The 17,264-nt window shown below is 42.1% G+C and overlaps 3 protein-coding genes across 6 annotated transcripts in view; 1 reads left to right on the top strand and 2 right to left on the bottom strand.

The window, feature by feature from the left end:
* The window catches only part of RNMT (RNA guanine-7 methyltransferase), a 31,629-nt gene extending 30,110 nt beyond the window's left edge, over positions 1 to 1,519 (bottom strand). Inside the window, exon 1 of one of the 2 annotated variants that reach the window (XM_019986510.2) lies at positions 1,497 to 1,519. The gene's annotated coding sequence lies outside the window, so the exon portion shown is untranslated. Of the gene's footprint in view, positions 1 to 1,112; positions 1,455 to 1,496 lie in introns of those variants that run through there. The other variant, XM_070778550.1, reaches the window with a different exon arrangement.
* On the bottom strand, positions 94 to 2,454 carry LOC139179354 (uncharacterized). The gene is made up of 3 exons (XM_070778599.1): positions 2,408 to 2,454; positions 1,493 to 2,163; positions 94 to 469 (listed from the first exon to the last, which is right to left on the bottom strand). Exons 1-3 carry the CDS (start codon positions 2,452 to 2,454, stop codon positions 399 to 401), a joined length of 789 nt encoding a protein of 262 aa, XP_070634700.1. The 3' UTR covers positions 94 to 398.
* FAM210A (family with sequence similarity 210 member A) lies at positions 1,662 to 15,964 on the top strand. Of its 3 annotated transcripts, XM_019986521.2 has the most exons (5): positions 1,664 to 1,797; positions 2,246 to 2,438; positions 7,465 to 7,981; positions 11,823 to 11,934; positions 14,019 to 15,964. In XM_019986521.2, exons 3-5 carry the CDS (start codon positions 7,506 to 7,508, stop codon positions 14,250 to 14,252), a joined length of 822 nt encoding a protein of 273 aa, XP_019842080.1. In that variant the 5' UTR covers positions 1,664 to 1,797; positions 2,246 to 2,438; positions 7,465 to 7,505; the 3' UTR covers positions 14,253 to 15,964. The 3 variants fall into 3 exon arrangements, with proteins under 3 accessions (XP_019842079.1, XP_019842080.1, XP_070634657.1); XM_019986520.2 differs by lacking the exon at positions 2,246 to 2,438 and having other exon boundaries at positions 1,662 to 1,797; XM_070778556.1 differs by lacking the exon at positions 1,664 to 1,797 and having other exon boundaries at positions 2,156 to 2,438.
* Positions 15,965 to 17,264: the final 1,300 nt, after the last annotated feature.

Here is a 17,264-nt window from a genome sequence, read left to right as displayed (position 1 = left end):
ATGGGAGGGTAAAAAATAAATGGACAAGAATTTATTAAGCCACTCAACAAGTTCAGTGAAGTACTACAGAGAAGCTCAATAAGGGACTGTGTGAATTAGTCCTCAAGAAGTTGATTCCCCCCCACCCCAGGCTTCTTTTTTTTCCGCAGGGAGTGGGGGCTACTCTCTAGTTGTGGTATACCCGCTTCTCATTGCAGTGGCTTCTCTTGTTGTGGAGCATAGGCTTCAGGGTGCCCAGGCTTCAGTAGCTGAGGCACATGGGCTCAGTAGTTATGGTTCCCTGGCTCCAGAGTACAGTCTCAAAAGTTGTGGCACAGGAGCTTAGCCACTTCATGGCATGATGGATATTCCCAAATCAGGGATGGAACTCATGTCTCCTGCGTTGGCAAGCGAATTCTTTACCACTGAGCCACCAGGGAAGGCCAGTCTTCAAGAAGTTTACAACTGATACACGACTTAAAATGTTGGGCTGTATTATTCAAACCAGAGAAGAAAAAGCAAAAGTCGGAAAATTAGTGAGATTCCGCAAATTCAGAACCTGAAAGTTACGAAGTGTTCCAACAGAATAAGAAATAAATTTGTTTAATGGAATGGGTAAAAACAAGAGACTCTAAATCAGGAAGGGTTTCAAGGGCTATTAACTTTCATTGTCCAAGGTTTGAGGTAACAAGATATTAGTGACAAAACAAGAATTGAATCAAAGAGGAAAAAAATTACCCAGAAACGTAATTTTCTAAATAACGGTTTAAAATGATTATCTAGTAATCATTTTCCTAATAAGGAAATAAAACTGGCTTTAATTTCAAATAAAACGATGTAACTTTTCCCTGGCTATAATTAATTCTCTCTGGAAATGTAGTATCTAAACTCACTATTGAGAATAAAAGTTAATTTATATTTATCTGTGACATTTCCACCAACGAAACATTCCACAGACAATTCGATCAGAATAAGCGACACAGATTTCCAAACGACCCAACAGATGGATAAGACTGTGAGAGTCCAAGCTGAGTAATGAGTTAGGTCCCGACACAAAAGGTTTGCCTCTCGGGAACCCTCAGGGAAGGACTGAGTCGACAGGTACAAGAAGGCGCATAAACGACCAAACTTGCCTCTCGGTGATCTGCGCAGCAGTCACACCCGAGGTTCAGGTGTGAACCCTCCACCGGGCTGAGGGCTGAAGCTCAAGCAGGTGAGCGCTACGCCGGACCCACAGGTGGGCCGATGGTGTCCTCGGACTCGAGGACGCACCGAGCCGCCCCAGCACCGCACGGCTCAGGTTCCGGCCCACCACGCAGGGCAGGCGGCCGGCCGCTCCGGCAGACGGCCGGGCCTGAAGCGGCTCTCGGACCTCTCGAACCCGGGCTGGGTCCAAGCAGAGGGGCGTCAGCAGCCGCCGAAGTGGCACAGCCAGTGGTTGGAATGCCCCTTCCACCCCGGCGGCCACCGCTACACACAAAGACATAGCCCAGCGCTGCGACCCCACACTTACCTACCAGCCATCCGCGACTCTGTTTGCGGAAGCGGCGCCACGCCACGCGCGCGCTATGACGCCACTTCCGGAGAGCGCGGGTCGCTTGGCCCGGAATCCCGAGTCCCGGCGTGCCGCGCGCGGCGTGCGGAGGGCGACGGCTCGAAGGGACGCAAGAACCTGGTTGGAGGGACGGCGTGGCGGGCGGGTGGGAGGCTGGTCGCCTGAGCCCACGGCTTCCGGCGGCCAGACTCACGTTCTGCTGGTCGCTCTGCGGAGTGACGCGGAGGTGTCTCCGAGCGGCTCCTCCGGGCTCAGGTCCTGAGGTAACGGGGGTCGAGGCCTCTGGGGGAGGGGCGGTCGGCGGGGCCTCCTTAGCGTGGTGCGCGGCGCGAGCGCCCCTGGGCGGACAGAGGTCACCCCGCCCTTCGCAGTGGGCCGGTGTCCTGCTAACCCTGTCCGTGGGGCGGTTTTCCAGCCTTTGGCTTGCCCTTCCTAGGACGCCGGTCGGGAGGGGCCGGGAGCCCCCGAGCTCGGACTTGCCTCGGAAGCGCGCGGCGTCCTGCTTCTCGCTGCCTCGCGGGTCGCTCCATTCCGCCGCACTTGGAAGTTCGGCCAGACCTCCCTCGAGAGGGCTGTGCTCGGTCAGCCTCTGGAGGAGCGCGACAGCCCATACATGTTTTTGAGAAACGCTTCAGTGATAGTGTCTTTTGGCTGGACTTTGGTATGGGGTGGTTGGGGAGTCCACTCATTTGGTTCATCCTTCCCCCCCAGATTTCCACCCCAGTGTCTCTCGTTCCTGCTTTCCACCCTCTACGCTAGGGTCAAAACTGTGCCTGTGGACTAAGATGGTTGACGCGTTGCGCCTCAGCACTTCCCACCGAGATGGTGTAAAGACGTGATCAGAAATATGTCTTCGATTCTTCGTTACCAAACTTGAGCCCTTTAAAAGCAGCTGTGGAAACAGGTGTGCTGGCCTGCATACCTGTCAGTAGGCGCAGTTACAGCAGCCGGTAGACTTCGCTTGGGGGAAAGCAAGCAGTGTCTGCAGCATGTACTTTAGAATCCAGTCACTTCTAAACTGTGGGCTTTAACCTTTCTGAGGTTGTTGACTATAAACTTTGGCCCAAGAACGAAGCCTGTTTTTAACAAATGAGGATGAGCCATCAATTTCAGATGACTGTATTTTTTTTATTATATGCAGTGATCTAAGTTGAGAATTAACTTCATTTTTTTTCGAAGTTGATTGTTTTTATTATTGTACTGATGCATGCATCTTTTAGATCATTACTATCCTCATATCACAAGGTTACTTTGAGTATGTTTGAAAATACTTTATGCATAAAAAATAGACAGTGATCCTTCCAATAAAGTTTAAGCATCAAACCTAAAAATTCAACTAAACATCTTGTTTATTTTTCTACACATAAATTAGTGGCCTGCCACCGCTGACATCTGTAAAAAATCACTATGACAAACAATGTGTCTTTTCTTGCCTGGAGAACTCCATGGACAGAGGAGCCTGGCCTACACTCAAAGGAGTCACAAAGAATCTGACAGGACTGAGCAACTAACACTTTCACTTTTTCACTTAAACTGTGATTTAAAAGTACTGGTTACTTTGCACAACACATTGGGGAAATAGGTTTTTCCACATGGCATATTCTTATTTTGATCCTTATTTTATAGTAGATTTTTTGCTCTCCACCTGAAGTTCATTTGCTCTCCAGGTAAAGCAAAGGTATAGTGCTGGAGATTGTGCTATCTACATATTCATGCATTTAGAACTGGGTAATTATGTATCCATATTTGCTGGTTCTGATGCTTAAGTTTCTTAAGAGAGTTGCTACTGTAATTTTACAGAAAATGAGTCTAATTTTGACTTAAGAAATTTTCTCATAAGATTAAAAGCCTCCTAACTGTATTATCCTGGAGAAGGCAATGGCACCCCACTCCAGTACTCTTGCCTGGAAAATCCCATGGACAGAGGAGCCTGGTGGGCTGCAGTCCATGGGGTCGCTAAGAGTTGGACACGACTCAGCAACTTCACTTTCACTTTTCCCTTTCATGCATTGGAGAAGGAAATGGCAACCCACTCCAGTGTTCTTGCCTGGAGAATCCCAGGGACGGGGAAGCCTGGTGGGCTGCCGTCTGTGGGGTCGCACAGAGTCGGACACGACTGAAGCGACTTAGCAGCAGCAGCAACTATATTATCCAGACTCCACCATGAATTGTTGTGCGTAAGATATATAGGGGCCTACCTGGTGGCTCAGATGACAGAGAATCTGCCTGCAATGCAGGAGACCTGGGTTCAATTCCTGGGTTGGGAAGATCCCCGTGGAGAATGCAATGGCTACCCACTCTAGTATTCCTGCCTGGAGAATTCCATGGACAGAGGAGCCTGGCAGGATACAGTTCATGGGGTCACAAAGTCAAACACAACTGAGCGACTCACGTTTCACCCTAAGGTGAAGGGCTCTGGGTATTTATGGGATAAAGAATAAAGAAGTAGGGCACTCTGAGATGGCAGGAGGAGTGTAGAGAAAGGTGACTGGAAAGTGGTGTAAGGCAGGATATAGGTGAAATGAATTTAACGATTACTCATTGGTTTCAAGAACAGGAAGAACTCGAGGATAGTAGAGATGGAGGGAGTAAATTATTGTTTAGTCACTAAGTCATGTCTGACTCTCTTGTGACCCCGTGGATTGCAGCCCACCAGGCTTCTCTATCCATGGGATTTCCCAGTCAAGAATACTGGAATGGGCTGCCATTTCCTACTCCAGGGAGGGAGTAAATGAGCTAAATAAAACCATTGATGTTATTTTTCCCCACTATTGCCTGAGTAATAACTGCTTTTCTGGAAATTGAGTTAAAAGAGTAATAGCTGATAGTCTACTAGTACCTTTTACTACCTTTATATATTCGAATTCATTTTTAACTTGTACATGATACAGTGGGATTGTTGTTATTATTTTGTTTTATAGATGAGTGGTAAGTAACTTGCCCAAGGTCATGCAGCTGGGAAGTAGTAGTGGGCTAGGTTTTGGATCCAAGCAGCCTGACTCCAAAGACCATGGTTTGTGCATGCTCAGTCATATTCCACTCTTTGCGACCCTATGGACTGAAACCCGACAGGCTCCTCTGTTCATGGGATTTTCCAGGCAAGAATACTGGAGTGGATTGCCCTTTCCTTCTCCAGGGGATCTTCCAGACACAGGGATGGAACCAGGGTCTCTTGCAACTCCTGCCTTAGCAGGCAGATTCTTTTATCACTGAGCCACGTGGAAAGCCCAGAGACTGTACTGTGCTAATGAAACAGTGCCTATTTAAGGCCAGACTGAGAACTGGAAGTTACCTGGCACATAGTAGATTTTCAGAAAATGTTTTGATATTTCTTACTGCTTGGGTTATTATGTTCAGAGAGAAAACAGCTGGATAAATGTCTTGCTAGCATGTGAACTCTAGCAAGACAGTGATCATCCTTTTGTTCAGTGATTTAACCCAGGTGCCTTGAACATAGTGGGATGGTTATGGATGAATGAATCACCTAGAAAGATTTTTCAAAATCTCATTTTTTTTGAAAGGACATACAGGATTTATTTCAACCCATTTATAAGATTTCTTTATGTGCTGTTTTGATTATTTGGTCCATTCACCCAGACTGGTTTGGAATTCTCCTGTTTTGTATTAGACTTTCCTCCTTTGAGAGAAAAATGAAGTGGTAACTTGTAATCTTTCTGGTCAAAGCCAAGCAACAAATTCCATAGATACAATCCCTTAAAGTGAGAGCACTCAGAGGTGTGTAATTTTAAGGTGTCATTTCTATTGTAGGGTTGAATATCACATTTTTTGAAACATAAAAATTGTTTTTAAAATGTAGATACAATGTTACAGTTTCCCTGGAATGATAGATACTATTCTTGGAGGTAGGAAAAAGAGGTGGTTGTAGAAGGTATGTTTCTCTAAACAGTTTTGGAAGAACTATTCATTCCTCCAGTTCACTCAACCAAAGTGTCCCTATTGAAATAGTATTGCCTTTTTTTGAGCACATAAGATATCATTGTTTAAAAGGTTTTTACTGTAGTAGAAAGTAAAGATTTGGTTGAGAAATCTATAAGCTTGTATGTGTGGTGAGTAGCTTCGTCAACTAAACCTGGCTATGGATGGCTTCCCTGGTAGTTCATTAATAAAGAATCTGCCTGCTAAGGCAGGTAGACGTGGCTTTGATCCCTGGGTCAGAAGATCCCCTGGAGAAGAAAATGGCAAGCCAATATTCTTGCTGGGAAAAATCCCATGAACAGAGAAGCCTGGTGGTCGCAGAGAGTTGGACAAGACTGAGCAACTTAACAAGAGATCTGGCTATCGGTTCAGTTCAGTCACTCAGTCGTGTCCGACTCTTTGCAACTCCACGGACAGCAGCACACCAGGCCTCCCTGTCCATTACCTACTCCTGGAGCTTACTCAGACTCATGTCCATAGAGTCAGTAATGCCATCCAGCCATCTCATCCTCTGTCATCCCCTTCTCCTGCCTTCAATCTTTCCCAGCATCAGGGTCTTTTCCAGTGAGTCAGTTCTTTGCATCAGGTGTCCAGAGTATTGGAGTTTCAGCTTCAGCATCAGTCCTTCCAATGAATTTTCAGGACTGATTTCCTTTAGGATGGACTGGTTGGATCTCCTTGCAGTCCAAGGGACTCACAGTTCAGTCTAAATTTCAAACTGAGGCATCTCAAGAAGAAAAAAAAAATCTCAAGACTGTGGCATCAGTTCTTGTCTGAGTTTCCAGCCTGCAAATCTACCCTACACATATCAAATGTGTAGCCCCCACAGTTGTGTGAGCTAGTTCCTTAACATAAACATGTATCTATTTAAACAACCTTATAATAGATACCTAATAGATAGAAATATCTATCTAGATAGAGATAAGCCAAAAAATAGGTGCGTGCCTGTTAAGTCGCTTCAGTCATGTCTGACTCTGTGTGACCCTATGGACTGTAGCCTATCAGGTTTCTCTGCCCATGGGATTCTCCAGGCAAGAATATTGGACTGGGTTGCCATTTCCTCCTTTAGGGGACCTTCCCAACCCAGGAATCGAACCTGCATCTCTGTGTCTCCTGCATTGGCAGGCAGGTTCTTTACCACTAGCGCCACCTGGGAAGCCCTATAGAGATAGGTAGATAAACATCTGTTTTTTCCTGTTGTTTCAATATCTCTGGAGAACCCTTCTGATTCATATTTTGGTACTAAGAGTGATTCTAAAGGAACAGAATTGTAAGGATGAATTTTCTGAATTGGTTATGGTGTTCCTGGAATTGGTGCTCTAATCTGATTATAGACTTAAAAGCACTCTTCACTATTTTCAGTGGTAAAGAAGGCACTGTAGCCCATGATGTGATGTGACAATAGAGATATGCAAGATATCACCACTGGATACCACTACTCAGATACTTAACAAAAGACCAGGTTCTGGATGACCATGTATTAGAAGATTTAAAGCATTTTTGCCAAATAAACAAGTATAATGAGACTGATTGGTTATTCTGTTTTCAGAGAAGGGGGATGTGGAGAGTGATGAATTCAGGTCTTGAAATTCCCATCTCAAGTCCAGTCTAAGAGATAATTGCACAGAATTATGACCCCAAAACATTACAGCCCAACTCTTTTACTTCCAGATCTGATTTTCCTGTTATATTACACTACTTGTTTGTAGAATGAGAGAAGCCCTGCAGGTATCCCTTTTGCAGCAATAAAACAGCCCTGAAACCTTACCCTTCATGATGTCTGCTGCCGTGGTTTACTGTATCATATTTAAATGATGTGTTTTAATGAAATTTTAAAATTGTGGTATATTAGAACTATATACCTTAACATTAATTTCTGTGGATTTGGTAACAGTGTCTGTCTTTTAACTTCCTAATAGTTAACAATTTGTGTTTAAGTGGATTGGTTTACAATGGAAATCTATGTACAATCTAATTTTTTTTTTTTAATCTAGTGTCTATAGAAGCTGAGGTCCATCAATCTCCATTCTTCAAAATGCAATGGAATGTACCAAAGACTGTATTCCGACTGGCACATAGGACGTGCATGGAACCACATAAAGCCGGTCTTTTGGGACACTGTCAAAACATGAAGGGACCATTACTTTTGTATACCTTGGAATCCAGAGTGGTTGTGGTACAAGGCCCTCAGAAACGGTGGCTGCACTTACCCACTGCCCAGTGTGTTGCAAAGGAAAGGAAGCCATTCACTGCTGTTCAATCCCAACCAGGGGTCTTTCACCATAAACAGTGGGAGCAGGATATCTTATCCAAGAGAGTTCTGTCATCCAGTGCCACGTCCTCAGGACCTCCCTCCGAAAAAAAAGAAGATCCTGATCCGTTACAAGACAGATCTATTAGTCTTTATCAACGGTTTAAGAAAACATTTAGACAGTATGGAAAAGTTTTGATTCCAGTGCATCTAATAACTTCTGCTGTTTGGTTTGGAACATTTTACTATGCAGCCATGAAGTAAGTTTCTGCTTGATTGAGCCTGTTTTATCAGAATGTTAATTATACTAATGAAAGCCTTTAAATAGTTTTTTAAATGCTTTAATGTCTTTAACTGATAGAGGATGACTTTTTCATAGCTGTTTTCCACATTTTAATAACAATAGCTAACATTTGCTTACTATGTACAGCAGATATACTAAAATTTTTGTTAACTGTATCATCTTATTTAATTCTCAGAGCAACCATATGAAATAGGTAATGTAATTATACCCATCTTATTAAGTAGAGAGCAGATTAAACAAGAATAAGTCAAAATAACTTAGTTTTTCCCCAAAATAACTCAGTCTGATTTCAAATCTTAATCACTGTGCTCGTGTCCCATCAGCATCTAGGATAGCACAGAAATAAAATAACCAATTCCAAAAATTTGACAGCACCATAAGTTAGCTTTGTATTTAAATAAGATATTGCTAAAAGTGCTAATCACTGTGAAAAGAACTTATTTTGCCACATGTATGATTTTGGTTGGAAATTAGTAAGATTTTTACAAAGCCTGACTTGTATCTGTTGTAGACACAAAAATGAACAAGTTATAGACTTATACCTTAATGTTACATCTGATGAATGTCAAGGTAAAGTCTTTTGTTCTGATCGGAAGTTGATTTGTTGTGCACTTAAAACATAGAATTTCTAAATATACCTTTCTTGATAAATACTGTTCCTTTCTTTTAAAGTGAGTTGTGTTATTCACATTGTTTTAGGAGCAGGAGTTTCACGTACAAGCCAGATTCCCTATGATTTCCAGTTTGTTTCTGCCACCAGCAGAACTGGGTGTGCCAGCGTGTGCCTGTTCCCTGAGTGCTGTGTGGCTTTTCTTGCTGTGGCCTGGGTGTGACCAAGCGGGCAGCGTGCTCATCATCTGCAGGCAATGAGATGCACAGTGAAGACCATTTTGATGTTTTCGGGAACTCCCCTAGTGGGTTTAGAATTATTCTATACTTTCCAAAAGACTGCTGATTTTCAGTTTTGGGTTATATTTAATGTTTGATAGGTATTAAGTATTATAAAGCTCACTTGTTGGAAAGAGCTTATCCTTTACTAAATTAAAAGATGATGGAATGGAGACTCTTCTTAGGAAACACAAGTCTAGAAATGTTTCTTTGCCAGTGTTCTGAAAAGGATTATTTTTAATCTGTGTGATGCTATTTTGTTTCTTTTAGTATCTTTCTGTGCCTTTCTGTTCTTGTTACTCAGTTACTTCCTTCTTCATTGTGTATCATTTTCTTTAACAGTTGTTCCTTTCTTTGCAGAGATTTTGCATGTGCATTTTATGGAGTTACCTTTTTGTTTATTAATGACATTTTCTGGACATGTGTAATATAGAAGTCTTCAGAACTGCATGTAGTTTTTTAATGGAGCCTAAAATTGTGTACCATTTTACATAAAAATTTCATAGGCATTCATTTCTTCTATTTAATGAATGGCTTTCTACATACCAAATTTTCTTTTTGGAGCCATTGAGAATTTTTCTGATTTGGTTTTGTGACTGATGATGAGTTTCTTCCTTGTTTCTTTTGCCTTCCCTAAGTTGCTTTTAATAAGCATTCAGCCTCCTGACCTGAGGGGGAGAAATTTAATTAATTGAATATGAGATTCTTATTTGGACTATTAAGAGTACTTTTTTTCCATTTATTTTTCCTTGCTTTCAGTAAAGAAGTTCTATAACCAAAAAATTAGACCCTGAAATAATCTAGTGATGTTAATTTATTAGGCTTTAAAGTCCTATCCCTCATCCACCACCACCTACCTTTGGCTTTCTGTCAGCATGGAAATTTGTTTGCCAGACCCAGCTCTATTGCCCAGCCATGACTGCTGGTCCAGTTCTGTTACAGCATCACATAGCTCAGTTACATTAGGTAGGATGTGTTGCTTTCCAGAACAGCCCTTAATGTTTTTGTTAGATCCTTAACACTTGAGAAATTAAGTCAGTTTGTTCTAAGGGAAGTCATACTTAGAAAATATTAGTGTATGTTTGAATGGCAGTAAATCTTAACTGTGTAATCTTTGAGATGATTTTATTGTAATGTTGGAGTTGTGTTAAATACAGGTTTTTGATTCAGCCAACTAGATGCTGGGTTTATCTGATTTGATTTTAGCTGATCAAAAAGTTCTCTGATCTCCTAGTATTATATTGTGAGATCAGAGAGGGACAACTTTTCCCAGTTAAACAAATTAATTTTTAATGTTAAAAATAAACTAGGAGATTACAACCAGTATAATAATAATGAATCCAGGCTGTTCCCTTTCTTTATTATAAAGAGCAAGAATACTTGTACAGAGGAGTAACCTGTAGACCAGACCTTAACCACAAGTCAGACTCACATCAGGGATGGGACTGACTGATCCTAGGGCTCCTGCTGTGATGCTCTGACGGCGCAGAATCAGCTCTGTAGCTTTCTTGTCAGGAAACATTTACCCCAAATCTAATCATGAGCAAACAATCAAATTCAAGTTGGGGGGCTATTCTACCACATGAATGGCCCAGGACCTTCAAAAGTCTCAGCGTCAAAAAAAGACACCCTGCCTTCCTCCTCAACAGAATATGCTGGGTAGCACTTCTGGAGAAAAACTGGAAAACACGGAGAAGATAGTGATAAGGGACATGGGACAATACAGGGAATTTTAACATTAAATAATGTACTGTTGTATTAACTATATACTATCCTATATGTTAAGTTTCCTGTGATGATTGTGCTTATGAAGGAGAAGCACAGAATGAGAACCTTGTCATTTAAGGGTGAAAGCAGAACATCTGCAAAACTACTGGGTTGATCAGAAAGTTTGGGTTTTCTGCAATGTTTTGGAAACATTTGGCTAACCCAGTACGGATAATGAGGGAGAGAGCAGGAGAGCACAAATAAGTCATCGTGGCAAACTCAACACTCAGGGAAACTAAAAAGCAATTAGGGTTTACCAGCTAGATTAGCAGAGAAGGCAATGGCACTCCACTCCAGTACTCTTGCCTGGAAAATCCCATGGACCGAGGAGCCTGGTGGGCTGCAGTCCATGGGGTCGCTAAGAGTCAGACACGACTGAGCAACTTCACTTTCACTTTTCACTTTCATGCATTGGAGAAGGACATGGCAACCCACTCCAGTGTTCTTGCCTGGAGAATCCCAGGGACGGGGGAGCCTGGTGGGCTGCCGTCTATGGGGTCGCACAGAGTTGGACACGACTGAAGCGACTTAGCAGCAGCAGCAGCTGCAGCTAGATTAGAAACTATATCTGCCTTCTCTCCCTCCCTTCAAAAATTTCTTGCAGTTTATGGTAATTGCTTCTTCAGGTGCCTTCTGAGCTTGATAGTAGAAGCATCTTTTTAGAATCATTGAAGTTTTATCAAACCCATAGAATCATTTATTCTTTGCATAATAACACAGTAAGTGATGTTATTAATATCCCTTGCTTTTATGGTAATAGTGTAGTTTGACATGTAATTTTAGAGATGAAAATTAGGTCTTATAAGTTTGAGTTGGATCATTCTAAGGAACTAAAGATTCCAAGATCAGGTGAATGATTCTGATCCTTTTTTCTCAGGTTACCTAGTGCTATTAATTTTGCTCTGATAAATGATTCTATTTTTTCAGTGTGCTAATGAGGGATGTCCATGAGCAGGAGCTGTGAACAGTGGGATGCTGGTGTTCATGCACGTTGTTCCTTTAGAGTGAAGTTAGAGTGTGCTTGGTGATGCAGAACTGACTTTTAAACAAAAATTTGGTTTTGATGTTTTCAGGTAATCTTTTGAAAATAATTACCCCCAAAAGTTTATATACATATAAATTACTTTCTGTTTCTTTCTTAGAGGAGTGAATGTCGTTCCTTTTCTAGAACTTATTGGGTTACCTGACAGTATAGTGAACATTCTGAAAAATTCCCAGAGTGGAAATGCACTAACAGCATATGCCCTGTTTAAGGTAGGTACTGCTGTGGGTGGATGGCGCCTCACACTGAACCTTCATAATACTCCCTGCCTGTTCCCAGGCTTACCTTTATAACTTAGTGTATTTCATCTCTTATATGTCTATTGACTAAAAGTAAAATATACATTTTTTAAGGGTAAATAAAATGATGGCTAAGGAAGAAGAGCCCTAAGAATACGTAGGTTGTTCACAGCCTTCTGTGCTGAGACACATGTGAGACTAATGAATTCCTAGCAAGCAGGTCATCTCTGACATTTCTCCTACTGATAGTACATTAATTTTCCTTAATCAGAGATCCATATGCCATCTGACATATTAGTGAAATTTAGCATTTATTTTACTGTTTATAATAGTTCATCTTCCTAGAAAGTAAAATAGTAAAGTTTAAATCAAAGTGATTTCTGTGATAAACCTTAGACTTAGTTGTTGATGTTACATATATTTCATTTGTTCATTGTCTTTACAACTGTTGTCTAGATTCAGACAATGACATCTTTGTAAATAGTTTTTATACTTGTGGTTATTTTGGAAGACTCATTGTAAATTGTGGAGTTTAGCTATATTAATGTAGTTTTTCTCAACTGACAAAAAATTATGAGGTTCTTTGTAGCTTTATTCTAAGAAACCAGGTAGAAAACATTGGGAAACTAGATGTTAATTTATCTTTGTTATAAAAATACATAGAATTATAGGTTTATAGTAGTACTTTAATCCTCATTAAAGTCCTCTGAAATACTGGATTTCTTATATGATAATTTTGACTATAGGCCTAAAGCTTAATTGCTGAGTTTTTCAACATTAAAACTTATTGAATTCATAAATTACCAATTTATGAATTTGCAGTTTGTGTAGTTTAACCTTAATAAATCTAGCTGTCCTGATGGTTTAAACCATGTCCCTAATTATAACTGTTTCTTATCCCATACTCTCATATCACAGTCTGTGTGTGTCTTCTTTTCTGAATGTCTGTTGTCTTTGCTCATGAGTGCCTAGGGGTTCAGAGTTCTGTCTTCTTGTGCTGCGTTTCCCGTGCTGGTGCTGTGCTCTGAAGGAGCATCAGTGCTCAGTGCCTGCTGGTCTGCTTAGAATTGAAACACGAGGCTGGCACGCAGGTGGGCTGATGTCAGCAGTGGCTCTACTCAACGTTCCTCTGGGAGGAGGGAGGTGTGAATTGTCCACTTGGGGTTTCCTGTAACCTGACTTCTCAGGTAGAACAGCAGATAGGGAGGATCCTTGCCTCAGAATGTGATGCAGCCTCTGCTGTTACAATTCTCCCTTTGAACCAATTAGTCTACTAGTTAGTTCGGGACTAACCTCTCGTCAGTTGACCTGTACTTGTCTCCTGCATGTGTGCCATTTTACCATTTGTTTGCCTCACAAAGTTCCTGGTTGGGATTCCAGACTCAGTGTGGACTGTAATGATAAAGTATCATAAAGCCTGGAGAAGTTAAAGAAAAGAGATTTACAAGTGAAACTAAACTCCATGAAGAACAAACATTTGGCTCGTGTTTGCCCCTCAGTTTGGTATAGTGTGTGCAGGTTGTTAGGGTTTCTGAGAACGGAAATGCATATGCCTTTGTTGTCGGAGGGTCCTGAGCTCTCACTGATTTCCGGGCTTCTGCCCCCAGGTTCATTAGCATGTGGGGTACAAACTGTGGTGCTGCTACTGTGTATGTTCTCTGATCCTAGGTCAGTGTCTAGGTGACAGATACTTATGGAATGTTAGGAGGGAAAACCATATAGCATGTAACTGTTTTAGCCTTGTGAAGCAATAAAGTAATTGATAGTTATTACCAAGAGTTTTAATTTTACACTATTTTTGCTTATGTGTGCTCAGTAGTGTCCGACTCTTTGCGACCCCATGGACTGTGTGGCCCGCCAGGCACCTCTGTCCATGGGATTGTCTCAGCAAGAATACTGGAGTGGGTTGCCATTTCCTCCTCCAGGGGATCTTCCTGACACAGAGATGTGGAACCGGCGTCACCTGCATTGCAGGCGGAGTCTTTACCACTGAGCCAGCCAGTTTTTGCTTAAGATGGTAGTTATAATCAGTACTAAACTGTCTCGTTTTCCTGCAGATTGCAACACCTGCGCGGTACACTGTAACTCTGGGGGGGACCTCCTTCACTGTGAAGTATCTGCGTAGCCGGGGCTACATGTCGACACCACCCCCCGTGAAGGAGTACCTGCAAGACAAGATGGAGGAAACAAAGGAGCTCCTCACAGAGAAGATGGAAGAGACAAAGGACAGACTCACTGAAAAACTGCAAGAAACCAAAGGAAAGGTTTCTCTTAAGAAAAAAGTGGAATAGGGTGCCTTATATACCAGGTTTTAGACAGTTCTTGCACTTGAACCTTTGGAGACTATGGACAAAGGTACATGCTCTTGATTTTTTTTGTTGTTAACAGCCTAAATATAGCAGTTCTCTTGAGTTAAAGAACTGAGATAACTTTAAACATTACTAGAGAAAAAATGAACCCAGTATAAGAATTTCATGGCAGTAGCAGCATTAAGCAGTGGTCCATGTCTTCAGTCATCCTTGCTTTGGACTTAGTTGCAGCTGCTGACTCCTTGAATAGCTGGCTGTAAGCAGATTTAACACTGGATCTTCATCTTTATTATTCACTGAGGCTTTAACTGTGTTCAGTTCTCAATGTGGAGACAAAGGATTATCATCAGAACTGCCTGTGAATAAGAGGATATGTAGTCCTTCTGTGAAGACTATATAATGGTTACATACCAGTTAAAATGTAGACTTCAAATGAAGAAAACTGAATGAAAGTTGAGTCATATATATGTAAATAAGATGTATGGTTACATGTAAATGAAAAATCGACCCTTTAAAAATGACTTTTACCTGAAGCTTGTCATAATCAAATTTTTAAGCAAATCTGTGTGGCCATAGCACTTTGTCACCCAGCACATAAAACTCTTGTTATTCCTACATCATGTCCTCTCCAGCTGATCTCTCAGAGGAAAAGAGGAATCATTATACCTGAAGTTTATAGTGGGGATCAAATGCCCACAGCAGTGCCTGGAGCTTGTGTTCTTAGCAGTGCAGTTCTGGGAGGGTGGGGCCTTCATGTCCCTGCCGTCTGGTCTCCACCTGCCAGAGTCGGGCTTGATTCCATCATGGAGTACCATTTAAGATTATAAATGCTGTTTGCTCCTTGCATTGAAACATTCTTACTTGAATATTTTAATTAATTTTTTTAAAATAGCAAAGCTGTCATTAAAACCAGCTTGAAATGAAATTCAGTCATGGTCAGATGTGACAGAGTGAGTGTGATTCCTTTTGCTCTGACTGCCTTTATCCAGTTCTAACCTTAGAATTGAAAGTGGGAACGGCCTCTTTCTAGCTTGTCTGTTGTGAGTGATCTGATTCAGTAAGAGGATGCCAGAGGGATTGCCAGAAATAGTCCCACAGGCATCACCGTCACTTCGTGTGCCAGAGTGGCCAAATTTAGAGAATATTTTGAAGGGAAAAAATGTTTACATTTGATATGTCTCTTGTGTTGGATATGCTGTGGTGACTCTTCTTGGTGGGGGAGGGCAGAGTATGAAGGGGCAGAACTCACTCTGCCATACGCAGGGTTCATCAGGCAGGATGGTTTATCTGCTAATGCAGATCAAATGTGTGATTCCAAATTGACAGCCCTTTTTCAAATCCAGACACAGTGAACCTGTTTTAACTTATTAAATAATTCACATCTTCTGAATGTTAAATGCTGAGATAGATATTAACAAATTTCTTGTTTATTTTTAGTCACTGAGACTGCCTGGTTTAAAATCATGTGTTAAATGAAACTTTTTTTTTACTTTTCACGTTGCATAGGGCATGTTTTCCAATGAGGATAAATCGTGGGTCTAAGAAGCTGCGTTTCCACCTTTGGTTCAGTCCAGTGGAGATCTGCTGCCATCCAGTCTCATAACTCTGTTGTGTTTATTCAATTACAGAAAGTGAGACACTGGGGAATGCTTTGAAATTCTCTAGTAAAATGTTCTCTGAAGGTGTAAGAAGTTCTTTTATCATATTTGGTATCAGGAATACTTGATCTTGTCAAACACTGCTGCTCTCATCTTGCCAACCTAGTCCTTAAGGAAAGCTACAGAGAGCCTAAAGGGGAACCCCTGGAGTGTCTATGTGGAGTATTTGTAGCAGGCCAGTAGCACATAGTGGGCACTGAGTTAAATTATCCAGAGTGTGTATGTGTGGTAAGTATCACGACCCATTTCATTTACAGTAAGCCTTAAACTTGCTGTGTCTGGTGTGTGCATCTGTTTTTAAATAGGATTTCTAACAAGGTAAAGAGGGAGTCATAGCTGAGACTTAACATCTACAAAATGGAAAAAAGTGCTCAAAAAATTAACAATTGAAATGAAAAACAGATTAGGTTAAAAAGAGAGAGAGACCATTCAAGGAAAATAGTGAAACAACCTTTTAAAGTATCAAAACAGTTTTTTTTTTTTTTTTTTTTAACTGAATCAACATTCTGCATGTAGCAGGGTGCTGTTTGCAGCTCCCAACAAAGGGAAAAGAGTACATGTATTAAGGTCACCTTCCTGCCACTAGTGAAAATAATGACTATGCCTTCAAATACAGTCTTTAGTTTGTTTTCGAATCTACCTTCTATTTATTTACGGACAGAAGATGTTACTGTAGTCCTTTATGCTCCAGTAAGATATGGAGCTATTGGCTGTCTCATTTCAGTGATAAAGTGTCTGTTCCAAGGCCACTGTGAGTGGATCGCTGAAGGTTCTTTTTCAAAGATGTCTCCCAAAGGTTCAGTGAGAGGGCTGCCTGAATTGCTAGTCCATTTGCTTAGCAGTTGGCAGCTCTGCTGTTTCACAAACAATCCAATGCACAGAAGTCAGTCCAAGAAAGCCAGAGACTGGGGAGTGGGGGTGGGTCTGGGGTCCAGTGCCGCCCCCAAAGTGCAGTGGGAGCTCCCACATGTGGGGGGGAGGGGGGGGAAGGAGCCCATTCCCCACCAAGGAGGGAGGTGTTGGGCTCTGTCACATCTTGTGCCGAGTGTAGCCCAAGTGGAAAATGGCAGGTCCAGACCTTGGCATTTCCGTCCCTGGCCGGGCAGCAAGCTGTACCTGGGCTTTGGAGAACCCACGTGGGGTTCCTTGGCCTCCAGTGCTTCAGCTCCAGCCCGACAGACAGCTCCTGGACCCCCAGCAGCTTCCCAGCCTCTTGTCTGCTTTAGGCCTGGGGCTTCTGTCATCTTCAGGGTCTTGCAATGCATAGCCAGCCAGGGCTGCAGGAAAGGTCCCACAGGCCCCTGACGATGGAGATCAGCGTCCCGCCTGCTGCCCT

This window comes from Bos indicus, chromosome 24 (assembly GCF_029378745.1).
Source record: "Bos indicus isolate NIAB-ARS_2022 breed Sahiwal x Tharparkar chromosome 24, NIAB-ARS_B.indTharparkar_mat_pri_1.0, whole genome shotgun sequence".
Lineage (NCBI taxonomy): Eukaryota > Metazoa > Chordata > Mammalia > Artiodactyla > Bovidae > Bos > Bos indicus.
This window is presented reverse-complemented; position numbering and strand designations above follow the sequence as displayed.